The sequence below is a fragment of the Xiphophorus hellerii genome, chromosome 18 (assembly GCF_003331165.1).
Source record: "Xiphophorus hellerii strain 12219 chromosome 18, Xiphophorus_hellerii-4.1, whole genome shotgun sequence".
NCBI lineage: Eukaryota > Metazoa > Chordata > Actinopteri > Cyprinodontiformes > Poeciliidae > Xiphophorus > Xiphophorus hellerii.
In genome coordinates this window covers 34379331-34397570 of record NC_045689.1, presented here as the reverse complement: position 1 = coordinate 34397570, position 18240 = coordinate 34379331, and the positions used below count along the sequence as shown (strand labels likewise).

Sequence of the window (18240 nt, the reverse complement as noted above, 5' to 3'; positions counted from 1 at the left end):
CAGACATTCCTCAATCCTGGATGGAACCAGATGTGACCATTAGTGTTTGGGGGAGGCTGTTTTTCAGAAAAACCTGTCGTTGAAAATAGGAGCTTCTCAAAACAATAATCATTTTAAGTCTTTACATTTAAGCTGGGGTGGAGCAGAATATCTTGGTTTTCATCACATAGTTAATTTGGTTTATTTATTTAGTTGTTAACTTAGGTTCTTATGGTCCCTTAAAGTTTGCTATTTTGTTACTGGAGCCGTCTTATACGCTGTAAAGCAGGTTCATCGATCTATAATCTATAATATGCTGTTAAAATGAGTTTTTGATTTTTCGGGAAAGCGCAATCTAAATGCTGGAGTTGGCAGTGAAAGAGAGAGAGATCTCACGTCTCCTGACCTTTATTTCATCTCCATAGAAGTGGGTCATAGTCGAGTCTGCTACGACCAGGGTTTCTATGAAGCGTGGCTCTGAAACGAAGCGTCTCCGGCGAGCTTCCCTCCGTGCATCACTGCCGCCGCGCGTAAAACTTTCCGCTCCGAGCGTCTCCGCAGCGCCAGTAAGCAGGAGGGGAACTCCGAGGTTCTCGGCGAGTATCCTCCTTCTGATCACATGAAGCTGCTCTGCAGAGTCCGGCCGCTGGCCGCTGCGGAGTTTGGGCTCGATCAGATACTCCTTCCCTTCTGTGATGAAGGAGCCGAAGATGCCCGAGCACAGGCTGACCGCTACGAGCGAGTTCTCGTCCTGACCGACGTTTCCGGAGAAGAAGCATCTCCGCAGGCGTCCTTCGATCTCCTGTGTCCGGTTCTTGGAGCCATTGTGGTCAGAGCGCAGCTCGGGCTGGGCACCTGAAGCGCTGCGTAAAGTGGCCGTGTATCCGGCGCTGACGCCCTGGATGTTGAAGGCCGGCGACAGAAAGCTGGAGTCTGGGATGAGGTTCAGAGTCAGGTTCCTGCCGAACGCGTTCAGGGTGAAAATGGGGTTCTCTTCGCTTCTCTTCCAGAAGCGGCCGCCGACTCTGCCGTTAATCCGAACAGGTACAACATCCTCCCACTCAAACTGGGAGGCAAGTGCTGCGTTAACTAGGCAGAGGAGCAAAGAGACGAAACGCGGCGTGACGCGCATCTTCTGACACAAAACGCAGAGAGCTGCCATGAGGAAAATACAGCTTGATGTTTAGGAAGCTGTGCGTCCTCCCCAGTCCAGTCCAGGGACTATTATCCTTAAATCCCCTGCACTCCCAGGCAGCGCTCTGTCTATGAACTGTCTGCGGAAATCTTTCTGTGTTCCTCTGAACAGCACTGCAGTCTGGACACATCAGGGGTATTTATACGTCTTGCTCTTCCCTCGGACATGACGGGGGTTTATTTTTGATATCCCTGCTTGCTGGAAATTCTCCTCCCACCAGCACTTCACGAGAAACTGACGGGAAAAAAGTCATCCAATGAGAGCGGGCCGACTCTCCGCCCTGCGGAGGGGACTGACAACCGCAGTCCTATTATTAACCAGCCCTGCTGCAGGCAGCGGCAGCGGCGGGATCTGGAAGTCCACTAAGGGGCTTATTTTGGAGATATGTGAGAGTGTACACAAACAACCCCCCCACCCCCCCGCACACACACACACCCACGCGCTCACAGATCAGTCCACAGGGGCGACCTGCTTTATTCTCTACACAATAGACCATCACTACACTGTAAAAAAAGAAAAAAACTGTTTTGTAGGTGTAAAGTGTTAGTCATTAATTTAAAATTATTACATTAGATCATATTATTAGCTAATTGCCTTTTATTTAAATGACTTAGTAAGACACTGCTATAGGACAAAAATGTTTCACCTGACTCTATTTTCCCAGCTAGCAGTGCGTTTCAGACAACATTCTCAGAACCTTACCATTACCATCAGAATGAAACCAGTTCGTAAACACACAACATTCACCGAATGTTTAATAGTTTCATTTTTACATTCATCAAAAGTTTTCTAAGCAAATGTCTATCATACATCTGCAGACCACATCTGTCCGTTTAATGGCATTTCATTTTGACAATGCCAATGAACAGGACGTACTGTGACACAAAAATCATGACCAAATAACATTTACTTATTCCAACACAACTCTCTGCTGTTTGCCCAGATAAAGATTCAATCACCTGGAATGATTGAATCTGATTAAAATGTCAAAGTAAAATTGACATTTTGACTTTATATGACTTCATTTAGGAAATAACCATCTGACCTCTTGGGGTCATAGCTGTTACATTTCATTATAATGTAATAGACACTATATTGAAATAAACATTTCAATATAATGTTTGGATACATGTTAATTTGGAGATGGTAAGATGATTTTTGAATAATTGGTTTTTTTTTAAATAGTAGAACAAGAATGCAAAAGTAACATACCTCATCATTACACAGCTAGACACTGAATTCCACACCTCTGATTCCAATACACATGTTCTATTCAGAATCGGAGAACATAAAAAGCAACACAAATACTTCAATTATGTGACATGACTCAATGTTCCACAAAATCCCCTTTATTTTCTAATATTTGATACCTGCTAATACGTGTTCTATACACCAACATACATGGCATGATGGTTAACTTTGTGACAGCAGCTTAAAAGGATCCAAAATTAGTGAAACATGTTGGCTTAAATAAGTTGTAATTGTTCTATTAACTAATTAATTGCTTTTAGTGATACGCCAAAACTCATAATTACTTTTAAATTTTTTTTATCTTTTTTGTTATATTTTTCACCCACGTCACCATTTCTTCACCTGCTGAATTGATGGTTGATGATGCATGTTGGTCCATTCTGTACTCCAATCTACAGAGTAAACACAGGAAGGCTAACTTTACCTGAGTTATTGTTTATCATATTGCGTTTGACTGGCATAATTTTACATAATCCCACAATGTGTCAATATTGGCTATAATTACAAAAAAAACAAACAAACAAACAAATGACGTGATGTGAATGTGGATCATTTCCCACACACAAAAAGAAGAGTGCAGTAAGAAAGAGCCGGAGCCAAACAACTTCCGAAGGACCTACATTTGTGGCCTAAACATTTCTCTCCAGAATACTTTAATTCATTTGTACAGACAAAACTGACAAAGGCTCTAACAGGTGATCATTATCTTAAGGATCATGTTTAGGTAATCCTAAAAGTACCGTGCCTAAAAGCGCTTTTCAAAGCTCTTTTAAAAGCACCTAAAAGCAAGATTTAGGCGCTTTTATTAACAAAGTGCCTAAATCTTGCTGGTGCTGGAGCAAAAAACACTGGGAGACAGAGACAGGCAGCACTGGAAGCTTTTTAAAATGCTAACGTACCTCTGCTGCAGTAGAACCGGCAGCGCCACTGCTGCCTCAGACGAAGACCGGACTGGACACAGAGCTACAGAAGTACTTATCGGATCACACAGTCCGACCAGAGCTACGTGTCATTCATTGTTTCCTTTAGGAAGCTGAGGGCAGCAGCAGCAAGCTGCACAGTTTTTTCTTACATGTTGTGAAATAATTATTTTGTTTAAATTGTGTCATTAAATTAAAACTCACAATTCAAGATTAATAAATTTAAAATAAATTAGACAACTTGACTCTTGTTAAATCAACTTCATGAACTTTAATTTCTGAGTAAAAACCAAAACAATTTTCTTGTTGATTTAAATTGCATTTTTAAGGCAGCAAGTGGACTTTTATTTTCAAGTTAAACCACCTTCAAATGTTTTACAGTGTGTGGTCCTTAAGGACAACACATATTGACAGTGTAAGATGCATATGAAAAAAACCCAAACTTGCACCTGTAACAGCTGAGCCTCTAAAAACAAGTTTAATTTGTTCTGACACAGTTTTTACCTACCTCAAAAATTCTTGTTTGGAAATACATTTTCCTACTCAAAATAATGGAGATTAAAATTATTAGTTCCCACCCGTCATCCACAACCAGCCCAGACATATTCAGAAATCAAAGTCAATGTCAATTTCAACATAATAAAGCCATTTCTTTATGTTATAACATGGAAGCATTGCATGGGGAAAAAATAAAACCAGATAAGCGATCTTTTTTTTTTAAATAAAAAAAATTATTTTGGAAGGGCAATTTTTCATTATGATCCAAGGAAACTTGGAGTCTTCTTCATCTCAGGGGATTCTATCTAAAACCTTCACAACAAGGAGACATTTCTAGCAGTGCTGTTACAAACACTGCAATAAAAAAAAATCTTCAAAAACACTTTCTTCTCTGTATGACAACATATTAGGAAAAGTCCAATAACTTTGTTACTGTGCATCAGTGATGTCATAGTTACTTTGAAAAAGTAACTTTAATTGCATTACTGATTACTCCTTGAAAAAGTAACTTAGAATATTGACTACTTGATTTGGAAAGTAACTAAGTTACATTAAAAGTAACTTTTTTAGTTACTTTCAGCAGCTGCTAACAACAACGCTGTGAAAATTACATAGATCTTTGCCAATACTTAATTGTAAGCTACTGTATTTTATAATAGCAACTTCAACAATGTGTCTCTACTTATAAGGTTGAACTGAAGTGGAGATTTTTTTAATGGTTACAGTACAAAAATAAAAACTTTAGTACTTTTGTGTGTTCCACTATTGTCTGGAAAATAGGGAAATAGGAACTCTAAATAAGATTTTAGACCCCCCAGCCTCCAGGTTGTGTTACGGCCCTGCGTTTGCTGTCCCAGCGCAGCCAGAGTTTCTCCTGCAGCTCCACAACTTGGATGGCTGCTGCACAGATTTGTTTTAATTTATCTTAATATTAACAATTCTAATGGTGTTTAGTTGCACAACTTTACGTTTCATTTGTGGCTGTTTTCACGTTTATTGCGCTGTTCATAGTAGTCTCGATGTTTACAGTTTTCTGGAGGGCAGCGCAAAGCTCGATGTCCATATATTAACTTGACATTAACAAAGACACAGCGGGACGGATCATCCGGGAAATGATGGACAGAGAGATCCTGACTAAAACTAATTGGATGTCAGATAAATTCTGGGGTTTATTATATGTCTCTGCTTATTTCCAAGCCCAAATAAGTAACTTTAGGTTCAAAAACAAACCCAAAAAGCGCAACCCGCAACTCCTTACTTTTGCTAGCGACTTTAAAAAAAAAAAAGCCCACAGCTGCTTATAATAATCGGAGTTGGCGACAGAAACTCAAAATAGTTTCTGTTTTCCCAGCAACAAAATGCTCATCTCCCTCCTCCCTCCATTGTTTACGTTTCTCTCATTGCTGATAACTGTCACATAGAAATGGCAATCACTCCCCAAGATGCGTAAAGAAAATTAAATTGAATTACAAAAAACAATAGTAAAGCACAATGATTTGGATAAGTAACTTTAATCTGATCACTGGATTTGAAATAGCAATGCGTTAGATTACTTGTTACTGAAAAAAGTGGTCAGACTTCAGTAAGGCCTTATGAAAACTGTGCACTGTGATTTGGGAGGTAAAGCATGGAAACAAATACTGGAGAGGGAACAGCACACACAGCCTACCAGCTGTGTTCACAGCAAATGTTGTCTGTTCTGCATTCAGACTGTTAAACACACATGATCAGACAGCAAAATAATAAATACATTTACTCCACCAGAATGTCTCTTTTGGAAATCCTAAACCCAGATGAAGGAGGAGGATTACAATATTAACATTAAAAAGCAGAAGGTTCATTTGAAGTTTAAATGTCACCTTACTAGGACAGATTTCAATAGTTTGATGTAATTTTTAACAGTATTATTGTTCCAGAGGTTGGTCATGCTTGAACCAGTTCTTCATTTTGGTTTTGGTTTTCAACACAGAGGTAAACCCAGATGACTTGACAGAAGAAACAGTGAAGATCCTCATCGTTTTTTCACAGAGAGAATCCTCTGCACTCATAAAATTTGTCTGTACATAGTAATATCTGCAGCCAGCACAAGAAAATATGTCCTTGTCAATCAGGTATATTGTCAATCTAGTTTGTAGGTGTTCAATTTATATTATCTCATATTTTGAGTTGGGAAATTTTTAAATATGTACTTTTATCCTTATGTTTCTAAACTGTTGATTGTACAAATACATCTTACATCCATTTGATTAATACATTGTAAATAAACAAATAGTTCTTGTCTGTGATGCACTGCTGACCTTGTGCACCAGCTCCAGACGCCCAGGGATAAGCAGGACAGACGTATGGATGGAGGAAATATAGAGCATTTATTATAAATATTGTCATTTTGTACAAGTGTTTTAGTACAAGTCTGTCTGTCTGTCAAGAGACAGACAGACAGACAGACAGACAGACAGATAGATAGATAGATAGATAACTATTCATTTTTTAACTTAATAAATTGCAACCAGAAGCATTCATTAAAGTTTATTCTTATAAATCTATTTAAATATTTTTTATTTATTTTTGTAGAAGGAGTAAAAGAGTATCAGTGTTCAGAGCCGCTGTGACCGAGCCAAGGCTGTTATTTTCTGGTTTTGGTTTCGTTTTAATTTGGACTAGACAGTGAACACACACAGAGGTTCAGGTCAGAAACATGTCAGCTCTGATACTGTGGAGGATTTTCTCTTGTGCTGTTAGAGCAAAGCAAAGCTGCTACCTGCATCATGTAAATCAACACAAACACTTCAAAATCCAAAACCAACCTTCACTAGGCACATTGTCATATTTCTAACAGCAGATGGCGGAAGACGACAGCAAAAAAACTCTGTCACCTGTTGGTGTCGCTGTTTCCCCGCAATTACATTTGATTTGTTTTAATTGCTGTCATCCAAATTGTGGTCCATAACCTTTGAAACTGATAATGTTAGATCTCTTTTCCTGCTGCTTCTTATTACTGCACTGCACTAATAAACCTCTTGTTCCATAAGCTTCCAATGAAAAACACTTTATGTTTCTGTAAAGCTTCTTTAGGTTTTGAATGGGATTAAAATCTGGTAAATTTTCTGGCCAAAGAGACAAAAATTTCAATGTTGGACTCCAGGGTCAATTAGTAATCACTTTGCCTTATAATATGGCATATGAAAAATCCTTGTTCATCATCTAATCACTCTGGATCATTAAGCAAAGTGAGTGGACGCTTCACTTTGAGCAGGCTTTTTCTCCTGATGTCCAGAACAACCTGAGGAGGTTTCACCATAGAGAACACCAGAACCTGACCTCCCTGCAGTCCAGTCCTGGACTTTAAATGCTGGCCTGATTGACACCAGGCCAGCATTTAAAAGTGCCTGTAGAAACACTCAACACGGCCTTGCTGCCATTCCTGAGGCAGCTCTGCACTGGTTGCAGTGCGAAGCCTCAGTTCAGCTCAGGAATCTGAACCTTTGCTGTCCTACAAGCCGTTTTACTCAGTACAACTTCAAATACTTTAGAGCCGCAAACATCACCTTCTGAAAACAGACAACTTCTCAGTTTTGTAGAATATCTACAGCGATGTTGAAGGAGTAAGTATTTTATTTCTGGGTTTTGTGTTTATGAAACCAATTATGTTTGCAAAAAGAAGAAGTTGATATTTGTGAAAAATTCTGTAAAAAAAATCAAACAAACAAAAAAACCAGCACATTTGAATACAATAAGAAAAATAGCATATTTCACATTTTACGTACATACATACCAGGCTTCATTCCTTTCGTTCTGATCCAGCAGGGAGGATTAGAAGCTGAAGTTCCTGATTTACATGAAATGCAGAAACAAAGTAATGTGGAGAGTTAAAGCTCTCAGGTTTCACTGGACAGCAGACAGCTATAAAGCTCTGCAGTTGGAGAGGATCGTGGCCAGAGTGGAAACTGTGTAAGATGGATGAGAAGAAGCTGGAAGGAGGCGCGTGGGCAGAAGTTTAGAAAGACCCGCGCGACTGGAGCGCAGCGGCTCAGTTTGACGCAGAAATGGCTGCGTTTCCTGCGTTTTTACTTTTTTTCACAGCGTTCACGCTTCGTTTGACTCTAACATCATGCATGGAGGTAGATTTCTGCAAACCTTTTCGCCTTGAGCATGAAAAGCATCCGAAAGGAGCGAGTGTTGGTTTCAAACTGAGCGCATTCAGACAGGACTTCTACCTCCACCTCACACCAGATTCCACTTTCCTGGCCACTGGCGGCGGATCTGCAGCATCCAGGGCTTCATCTGGCCTCAGGGAATGCTTCTACTCCGGGGACGTTAACGCAGACCCGGACTCCTTTGTGGCGGTCAGCCTGTGCGAAGGTTTACGGGGGGGCTTCACCTATAAAGGCATGGAGTATTTCATCACTGCAAGCACCGAGGACACAGCAGCTGAATATGGACACATTTTGGAAAAAACGCACAGGATCAGCCGCAGAATGAGCTCCGGGCATCCAGGGGCCAACTTCCCCAGCAGGTGTGGAGTCACACCCGACACTAACTTCAGCGTTTCCATGGAGAAATACAAACACCTGGATCAGCTGGACGCCGGTGGCTTCACGGAAAGCGTGCTGAAATCCCTGGGCAGGTCCAAGAGGTTCGTGTCCATCCCCAGGTTCGTGGAGGTGATGGTGGTGGCGGATCAGTCCATGGTTGCATTCCACGGGGTTGACCTCGAGCATTACCTCCTGACCCTTATGTCAGTGGCGGCCAGGCTGTATAAACACCCCAGCATACTGAACTCCATCAACATAGTGGTGGTGGGGTTCATGGTGATAAATGAAGCTGACAAGGGCCCAAAGGTTTCCAGCAACGCTGCTCTGACTCTTCGCAACTTCTGCTCCTGGCAGAAGAAGTTAAATAAACCCAACGATAAGCACCCAGAGTACTGGGACACGGCCATCCTGTTCACCAAGCAGGTGGGTACCACAGAGGCAAGCCGAGTTTCACCCCGACAGCCATGTTTTAGTCTCACCCTCAGTCCAGCTGCGTTAAACTCGTTTATAGCCACAAATGTCGCATAATATTTGGTAACTTAGACTTTTTAATGAGTATCTACTACAGAAAACTTTGGGTCACTTTTAAAAAGAGGATAGTTTCAGTTTCTTCTATGGGATGTTTTTAATGATTTAAACACACAAAAAACCTTCAGTTGAAAACGTAATAATGGGTAAAAAAACAAAAACATTATTGATATTTGTGTCGTTCCTTTGTGGAAGTTTAATGCAGGATTTTTTCCATACAAAATAAAATTTGTTTGTTCTGCACTTTTTTATCCAAATGAATAAGGGCCACTGTGAAGCTCCACAGAGCCACTTGCAGCTTGCAGACTGCTGTGTTAGATGTTGCATCTTTGAGTAAACTGCACTATTTTTTTCCTCTTTTTATAATGGTTGGAATCTGGGCAAATAATTATTCACATCCTCCTACTTTGCAGATTTTTGCTCATATTGTGCTTGAAAATTCTTGCTGGATTGCATGTGACCATTTTGTATTTCATCCAGGCTGTTAAGCAACTTTATTTTTTCAGCTTCAGTTCAGAAACTTGATCTCCAGCTGCGCTGTAAAACACTGCTGGGTTCATTCAAATATGGCCGTCTTCACACAGCAGGTTGCTTAGGTTTGCCAACTCTAAATGGATGAAAGTGATTAATGTTAAGGCTTCCAAAAAGTGGGATGAGAAGAAGCTCCCACAACAATTACTAAACATGTCATATGTGGATTAAAATGACTAATCTATCAATTTCTTTTTATACCTGGCTAATCGGTCAAGGTCAGTGGTCAGTTATTGGTCAATGACATGGCAACATGGAGACACACAGGGCTAAAAATCATGCACATGTCACAAACCCGGTTACAGAGGTGTGACAGACAAGTTGTTTGTGGTTTCTTCCATATTTATTTATTCTGTAGAAGACAATAAACAAGACAATTTGTAGGTTGGCCCCGATCCCAACGACAGAGGCAAAGAGTAGATGATGATGAATTTAAAGGAAATATGAGGACAAAGACTTACAAAAATCCATGGAGAAACAAGGAGTAAGAACAAAATCAAAACTACACAAGAAGCAAACCAGCAAGGGGACACAAGGAGAACATGGGGACCGAGGAAGGGACAGGAGGAAATGAAAGGAACTGGTGAGGATTTACTGAGATAAAGGTGCTTAAATACTGGGAGGTTGAATGCTGAACAAAAGACCTCAACTGATTAGCTAACTGATTACAGGTGTGAGGGGAAAGCAGAAGAGAGAGATTGACAGAGAGAGAGAAAGTGGCACAGGGGGCGAGGGAGAGTACCCAGGGTAGAAGGAAATAAATCTGGCACTACAGAATAACTATGAACAAGATATAAACATGACTAGAAGCACTAAGAACTTCATCAAGAAAAACATGAATAAGACAGATCTAACCAAAATAAGAAGACAAAATAATAATGAAACTAGAATCAAATCAAACTACAAAAACAACTTAACAACCCGGGATCCTAACATTTAAATCCTATTTTGTACTTATTGTATATTTTGTGTATTTTAATATTGTGTTTGTTTTTGTTAAACTATGTATTATAGTTTATAATACAAATCTATGCGCAGTGCAGCGCATTTAACTCATCATGCAGGGCCGGTCCGAGCCTTTATGAGGCCTGGAGCAGAATTTGACTTAGGGGCCCCTCTTGCTGCTAAGAACATCAGCATCTCTAACAGCTTCTGTGTTCGATTTAATCTGGGAGAGAGAGAGTAGATTAACTGGCCAACCTGAAAACAATCCGTTATAATTACAGTTTATTAATTTGTATTTGTGAAGAAACAGCTCATACTCAAAGATTAAACTCACAGCATCAGATTGTTGCTATGGTAACAAAACAATCTAACTATGAATATTGTTATTTGAACTTTTACAAAGTCAACTTGCCAGCTCCTTAAAATCTTACATATAAATGTTAAACAATTTAAAATATTTTAATTTATGTATGCTGAAACCATTAAACCAAATATAGCAGCATTGATAATAAACAAATGTTACACTTATGTATCTGTGATCTGTGTTAAAATATTAGCATTTATGGGGCCCCTGAAACCCTGGGGGGCCGTAGGGACCCTCTGACTAGTGCAAAAAATTGATATGGTAGTAGTAGTGATAGTATTTTCATCTTATCTAGTCTTGACTCCTTGTCTATCTAGCAACGTACTTTTACTAATTAATTCACAAAGGCCTGTGATGGCCCAGGGCCACATGCTTAAGTAAGTAACTCTTTTTGATGCACAATTTATTTTTTTCATACAAACACAACAACCTTTTCATTTCAATAAAATGTTGATTAGTTGATTTGGATACATTTGTTCTATTTGTTGGCAGCACACAACTTAAAGTTAATTTTGTTTGCTTAATATTAAGTCTTGTTGGGTTTTTTGCCGGTTCTTACCTGCTTTGGATTGGCCAGACAAAAGACGGGGCCGCGGATCAGCAGGCTTAAATGCTGATTGGACTGCACCACTAATTCCTGCTGGCAAGGGGGAATTTGTATTATCTTTGATTTGATACGTTTTTTTATTTAAGTGAATATTTGTAATTGTTAAGACACTGGGTGTTTGGGTTTGGTTTTTTGTACTTCTGTGTTTTTCCTGTTCATTTTTTTATTTATCAGTTATGTTTTGGTTGACTTTTTGTTTTACTCTTCTTGATTATATGTTGTTACTGATTTTTTCTTAGATCTTTCTCATTCTTGTTTCTTTATTTCAGTCTCATTGTAGTGTTTTCTAGTTACTCTAGGTTTAGTTATTCTTTTATGTCTGAGTCTACGTCTATCTCTCACAGTGTTTCTAGTGAGGTTTATTTCTTTTTTTATTTCTATTTTTATTTCTTTGTTTAGTCCTTTTGGTTATTCTAGTTTCTGTGTTTCTGAGTTTTATTATTATTAGTTCAGCCTTGTTTCTGTTTAGTTCTTTAATAGTTTCTCCTCATGTCTTTGTCTCTTTCTAGTTGAGCATGTTTTCTTTAGTCTTAGTGTTTCTTTAGTGTTAGAATTATTTCCAGCTCCCTTGTGTCTTTGTGTTTCCTGTCAGTTCCCTGTTCCACCTTGTCCTCTGCCCTCAGCCTGACTCCTGCTCCAACCAGGCTCATGAGGCCAGGCCCATTGTTCCCACTCTCAACCTCACAGTATTTAAGTTCTTGATTCTCTGTCACAAATCGCCAGTCCGTTTTCATCACTTTTCTCATTTCTCCCCGGTCTCATTGTTATCTCAACATGTCCCTAGTTCGGCTTCGTTTTTGGATTTTGTTTCCCTGAACTCTCATACTTTGCATGTTTGATTCTTTAATCGTTTTCATTACATTTTCAAACTCTACCATGTCTCTTGCTTGCTGCATTTGGGTCCATCATGCCACACATCATGACAGTATCTAGAGTTCAAAATTCTTTATTTTCACTTTGGGTGTTTAGGTTAGCCAAATTTAGCTGTGCTGTTATTTGTTGTTAGTGATTGTATTCTGTTTAGTTTTGTTTAGTTATTATTTTTGTTTTGCCATGGCTTCTGTGGTTTCTTTGTAAGTTGTTGTACTTTATCTTTTTTCATTAACTCATCATATTCAGTCAGGGGCGCTGCCAGGAATCTTGGGCCCCATGACAAAAAATTTAATTGCCCCCCCCCTTCCCCATGCAGCTGCTGTTACAATTTTTTGAGTCTATCTGACCTATCAAAAGTGTCACAATTTTAAAGGCTTGCAACTGTCTTGCTTTCTTTGGTCCAATACTGATAACTAGCACAATATTTACTGCTCATAAATTTTATATGCAACAGTCCACATACATTATGCAAGTAGGTTGCTTAAATTTGTTCTATTAGTTTTAGATTACTGAAATGTCTCTCCCCACCAGTGTTGGGTCTATTTTAGTTCATAACCTGCAAGGAATCAACCAGAGACACAAATTACTTTTCTGCAGAAGAGGGGAGCAGAGCCAGACTCGGAGAACCCGCCGTCAAACACTGTCTGTGATCAACTCCGCCGGCTCTCAGTCCCCAACTGCCTTTTATTATGATTACAAGGAAGGAGGTTGGGCTTTTTCACACAGTCACACAAACAATTGATCAATAATCTTTACCACAAGCTGTTCTGGAACCTTTTATGGACATGCCCTTACAAGGGCATGAAGCTGACCATTACAAATCACTTTCACAGGCAGCTGATAACAAAGAAATGTGTAAATGTTTCTAGCCTCCAGACAAACATCCAAAAAACAGTTAATAGTTTATCACAAAAGAAAGGAGCCAAGTAAACAACAAACAGAATAATAATATGAAAACATAGCCTTTCAAATATGAAATGAACTTAGATAATTTTTCTAACAACCAGCAACAGTCATAGGCACCATGCAAAATATACATGAAACAATCCAGACTTCTCATAAAATGCTTTGTAGTTGCATTTTATTCAAGCTGCAGTATATAACTTTAATAAAAAATATGTTTTCTCAATATTTGTTAAAGCTGTCACCATGTTGTGACAGTTTGTTATGAGACAGATAATCTGTGAAAACAATCAATCTCCTCCACCTGCTCCCTGAATTACTATTGCTAGTAATGCAACGTTCTGGCCAAAACAACCAATCAGAACCAGTAGGAGGGTCTTAGCGCTGTCAATCAACCTCATTCACTCACTGCTAAATGTGCTAATGGTGGAAAAACAACTTATCATTACAGGAAAAATGTCTATCTGCTGTCATTGGTAGCTATGCTAACTAGACTGAGCATTCACAACAGGCTGCGCTAGCTACAGCATAGGGATGAGCAGCCACATGAGATTATGATTGACAGCACTAAAACTCTCCTGTCTCAGATTAGCTGTTTCTAGATAGTACTGGGAGAAGGAAGAGGAAATAGATTTTTCACAGATTATCTCTCATACCATACTGTCACAACATAATGACAGTTTTAACAAATATGTAAAAAAAAAATATATATATAAAAGTTACATACTGCAGCTTTAATTTCACTTAGGAGAGGACGGGTCAGGGGGGACGTGAGTTAGAGCTGCTGCTGACTGACTCATCTGTTGTTAAATGTGGTAAAAGATACAGGGACAAGTTCAATACATGAATATGTTGGTAATTTCTTTCCTTAATTCATTAAATGCTAGTGAAATGGAGGCAAACAGTCTGTAGCTAAGCTAACTATGCTAAATGGTTGATAATCTCACACAGTCTACCCACGTCTCTTGGAGAAAAACTGGGTTACAAATTGACACTTTTACATTTTTCTCTCTCTGTCTCTCTATTTTTTGAAAACCTGACTTTATTATTTTTCTTAGCAGCACAGTAACTGCCACAGTCATTCTTGTCTTCTGACTGCTGCTGAACACCGTCACCGTCAAGCTAAGCAGGAACGAACCATTTCATGCAGATCCAGGGGGGTTCAGGACAAATGTGTACTTTTTGGTCTGGGAGGGGGGACATTTATTTTTTACTGCTAAAAATAATCTTCGAAAATACAGTATGATTAATTTTGTAATTGACAGGGCCCCATTTTTTATTTTTTTTTATTTCTATAAGCAAAAAATAAAAAATTGTGGAGGGCCCCCTATTGGTCAGGGCCCCTTATAGTTATCATAACTTTTCCCCCCTATATGGCGCCCCTTTAGTCAGCTGCCACTTCCGTCTCTGCATTTGGGTCCTACGTCCACCTCATCATGATGCTGTGTCCAGTTATAAAATTTTGACAGCTCATGCTAAAAAATCCAAACATCTTAAAGCGTCAAAATAAAATCTTGAATCAGGTTCTTGAGAGGTAACCACTTTGTCTCTGTACCATCAGGATCTCTGCGGAGCCACAACCTGTGACACACTGGGGATGGCTGATGTTGGAACCATTTGTGACCCCAAGAGAAGTTGTTCTGTCATTGAGGATGATGGCTTACCCTCTGCCTTCACAACAGCCCATGAGCTTGGTAAAATAGTTGGTTGTTGCTTATCCTTTTCAGACAATAGGTCAATTCTGGGCCCTTATTGTATCTTCCTATTATACTTGTTTCATTGGTACCTAGACTGACTTGGTTTGAAAACTTCACACCTTTCAGAATCAGAATAAGATTTAATCATCTACACCAGGGGTCACCAACATGGTCCCCTCGGGCACCCGGTAGCCCGAGGGGACCTTGTCAGTCACCCGCGAGCAAGTTCTAAAAATAGCCATTGTCATTAGGGAGCACTGCCAAAAAAAATATTCAATTAAATGTTTTTACCTGGAAATAACATTTGTTTATTTTTAGAATATTTTTAAAAGTGAATTATGAAAACGTTTAAAATTTGCTGTAGGTATGTACACAACTCTTTTCTAGGGTTAAAGTTCAGAATTATGCTCAGACGCCTGCAGGATATTATCAGAGGGCAGCAGCACCTGCAGCTGTACGGCTGCATCCACTCTGGTGCCTTGAGGTTTTCCTTTAAAAAAGAAAAGATTAACTTTTGGACTTTTTCTTATCTAACCCTCTTTACTATTAGCAAAATTGTGGAGAAAAAAAAATTCTTTTGTGTCAAAACATCTTTTACGTAGCGAGTCTGTGGAGGTCAAAGGGCACATCAAAGCCTAAATGTTACTGGTCAGTTTACTTTTATTTGGTGGCTTGGCGCTTTTTCTGTAAGCTAAAAATGAATGAGTGGAGTTTGATCCCATTCGTAGTCCTATCAGCGATTGTTTGGATCCCGGCTGAGCTTTTTACCGTGTGCGCGGTTCTGGCGGGTCACCGGATGGCAGACATCTGCTGCTCCTACTGAGCGTCTCAGACGAAACGTTCCCCAAAAGAGTAGAAATTAAGCAATCAATGTTGCATCACCTTCTCCTCCTCTGGACTCCACCTGAACCTGGGAACCAACATCCCCTCTTTCCTTGGATCACACGGGTCGGCTTCGCTTTCATGTCTTTATTATTTAGCATCTTTTTTTTAAAAAAAAAAAAAGTCAGCTGTTTTTGTGGTTTAGGTTTGTGCTGGTCAGGTGTACAGGTATGCTACTCTCCGATCTGTCTAACTTTTTTTTTTTTCGGCATCTGCTGGTGTCAGCCAACAGGTGACCCGTCAGCTTTTCAGTTCTCGAAACCACAAAAAGGCTAATAAACTGGCGACCCGTCAGAACCGTAAGAAGCTCAGGCGGGACCTTAGTCCAACAGGAGGAGCTCGTTCATTTTTAGCTCACAGAAAAAGTGCCAAATTAATAAAAATAAACTGAGTGACCAATAAGATTGAGTCTTTTGCGCCCACCCCCACAGACTCACACTGATGTGCTCTACGTACAAGATGCTTTGACTCAGAATATATTTTTTTTCTCCACAATTTTGTTAATAGTAAAGAGGGTTAGATAATAAAACATACAGTAACTATTCTTTTCTTTTTTTATGCAAAGGAATATCTCAAGGTTCTCATACTGCGTACAGCTGTACAGCTGCAGGCGCAACTAGAATAATTCATACTCAGTCACTTGTGGGCAATTTAGAATCACACAGAAAAGGGAATCAAACTTAAAACTTTGAACTAAGAACTTCTGGTCACATAATAGCAATTAACCATAGCTGCCCTTACTGATAACTATGTGAGTAGTCCCTAACATTAATATAATTAATCCGCATGTAATTATATATATGTATATGTATTATTGTTATAAAGGCTGAGCCAAGAAAATTTGTCTGTATCAAATAAGTAGCCCTTCGTGTTACTCTGTACCCGTAAAGTAGCTCCCAGTCTCAAAAAGGTTGGTGACCCCTGGTCTACACTGAACAGAAATATAAATGCCCCATGTCAAATATGAGAGTTTTATGATCATTTGGGTTTCACAATATATAGAGAAACTCAAAATATATTTTCAGTGATTACTGATCTTCATATCAGCATTGATAACATTGTGGTATGCCCATTTGTAGTGGATTGACAGTCCTTTGAACATGATAGGGGTCAGGTTGAGGAATTTGATTTTGACCAAGTTGGCTTCTCATAGGTGGTTACGGACAGTCTGAGGTGTGATGCGTCTGTTGTGCAGACCAATAGAATCATCAGCTGTGTGTGTCGCTGGATTTAGCCGATCCTGCAGATGGATGAGCCGGATGTGGCGATCTTGTGCTGGAGTGGTCACACATGGCCGACGAGGATGAGGTCGATTTGCAGTAGTGCCAGTCTGTTGGAAACCAACTCTTAAATGGCCAATGGTCCAATTATGGACATTGAACCGTGCAGCTACTGCTCTGGTGGAAGTCCCTGCATCCAACATGCCAATGGCATGCTCCTGCATAACTTGAGACATCTGAGGCATTATGACTTGTGACAAAATTTGACATTTTCGGGTGGAAATTTTATTGTCTAGTCCAAGGATTGTCCAGTTTTTGCTCATTTTGTCTGATCGCCCAGTGGACATGCCCCACCCATGCGCTGAGTAAAAAACACATCTCACTGAGTAATGCTCTCTGAGAAGCAAGTTGGATTAAAAATTATTCACAAATCAAGAGAAATATTACTTTTGTACAATAAAATGTCAGCAAATGCTCATTTACAGATGTTAACTCCACATGGCAACAATATTTGACATGGGGCGTTTATATTTTTGTTCTGCATAGTTTGAGCACAAAAACAAGGAATGTGACTTTGGTTCTGCTTTGCTCTTGAAGAGGGTATTCAAAATCAAGGATAGATTGACATTCATGAGGAAGTACTAGGACTGGACTTCACAGGATTGGGCTCAAGTTTTCTCTGATGAAGCCCTGTTTGTCAACCCCCTCATCAGACCATAACCCTGGAATGATCCAGGAGCCATTTGGTGACAAACAGGGTTTTTCTAGCAAGACAGAGTACCAGGTCAGAGATGTAAGTATTGCAAATTTATGTCCATGACTTGGAAACATTCTAGATGTTTCCAAGTCATCCAAGACTGTAGGGGTGGGTGATATGGACTTAAAGATTTGTTATAGTCTTTTGTGGTATTGTTGTGAAAATGACAAATGTGTCTATAATACCTAGTTATTACTTCTTTTTTAGGTAACTGTCTGGTTGTGATGGCATGACAGAGTAATTACATTCCAACAAATACAAATACTGTTCTTGAAAAACATTGCCATTCATAACAGAACTCCAGTCACATAAAAAGGTGTAGTTTGTGTCTCTTTGTTGATGTGCTCATTGAACAAACAGTAGAGAAGATAAAAATTAAAACCGCAAGCAGCTTGGAACGGATAAGCAAAATAAATAAAAAAGGACCTACAAAAAAGTCTCTTGGAGCCATAGTCCAAACAAAACAGGAAGTCAGCTATTTTGAATCAAAGCTGCATTTTGTCTCTTTTATTGACGTTTTATTGACGTCATATCTGAGCGAACTCGTCCTCCAGCTTT

The 18240-nt window shown here is 39.5% G+C and overlaps 2 protein-coding genes across 3 annotated transcripts in view; one reads left to right on the top strand and one right to left on the bottom strand.

Annotated features, from left to right (window-relative positions):
- The window catches only part of LOC116737495 (A disintegrin and metalloproteinase with thrombospondin motifs 8), a 29044-nt gene extending 27672 nt beyond the window's left edge, over nucleotides 1-1372 (bottom strand). For both annotated transcript variants that reach the window (XM_032590669.1, XM_032590670.1), the window contains exon 1: nucleotides 386-1372. In XM_032590669.1, coding sequence (XP_032446560.1) covers nucleotides 386-1141 — 756 coding nt within the window. In that variant the 5' untranslated portion in view covers nucleotides 1142-1372. The remainder of the gene's footprint in view (nucleotides 1-385) is intronic.
- Nucleotides 1373-7816: 6444 nt separating this feature from the next.
- The window catches only part of LOC116737496 (A disintegrin and metalloproteinase with thrombospondin motifs 15), a 54279-nt gene continuing 43855 nt past the window's right edge, over nucleotides 7817-18240 (top strand). Inside the window, exons 1-2 of the mRNA XM_032590672.1 lie at nucleotides 7817-8798; nucleotides 14688-14820. Coding sequence (XP_032446563.1) covers nucleotides 7887-8798; nucleotides 14688-14820 — 1045 coding nt within the window. The 5' untranslated portion in view covers nucleotides 7817-7886. The remainder of the gene's footprint in view (nucleotides 8799-14687; nucleotides 14821-18240) is intronic.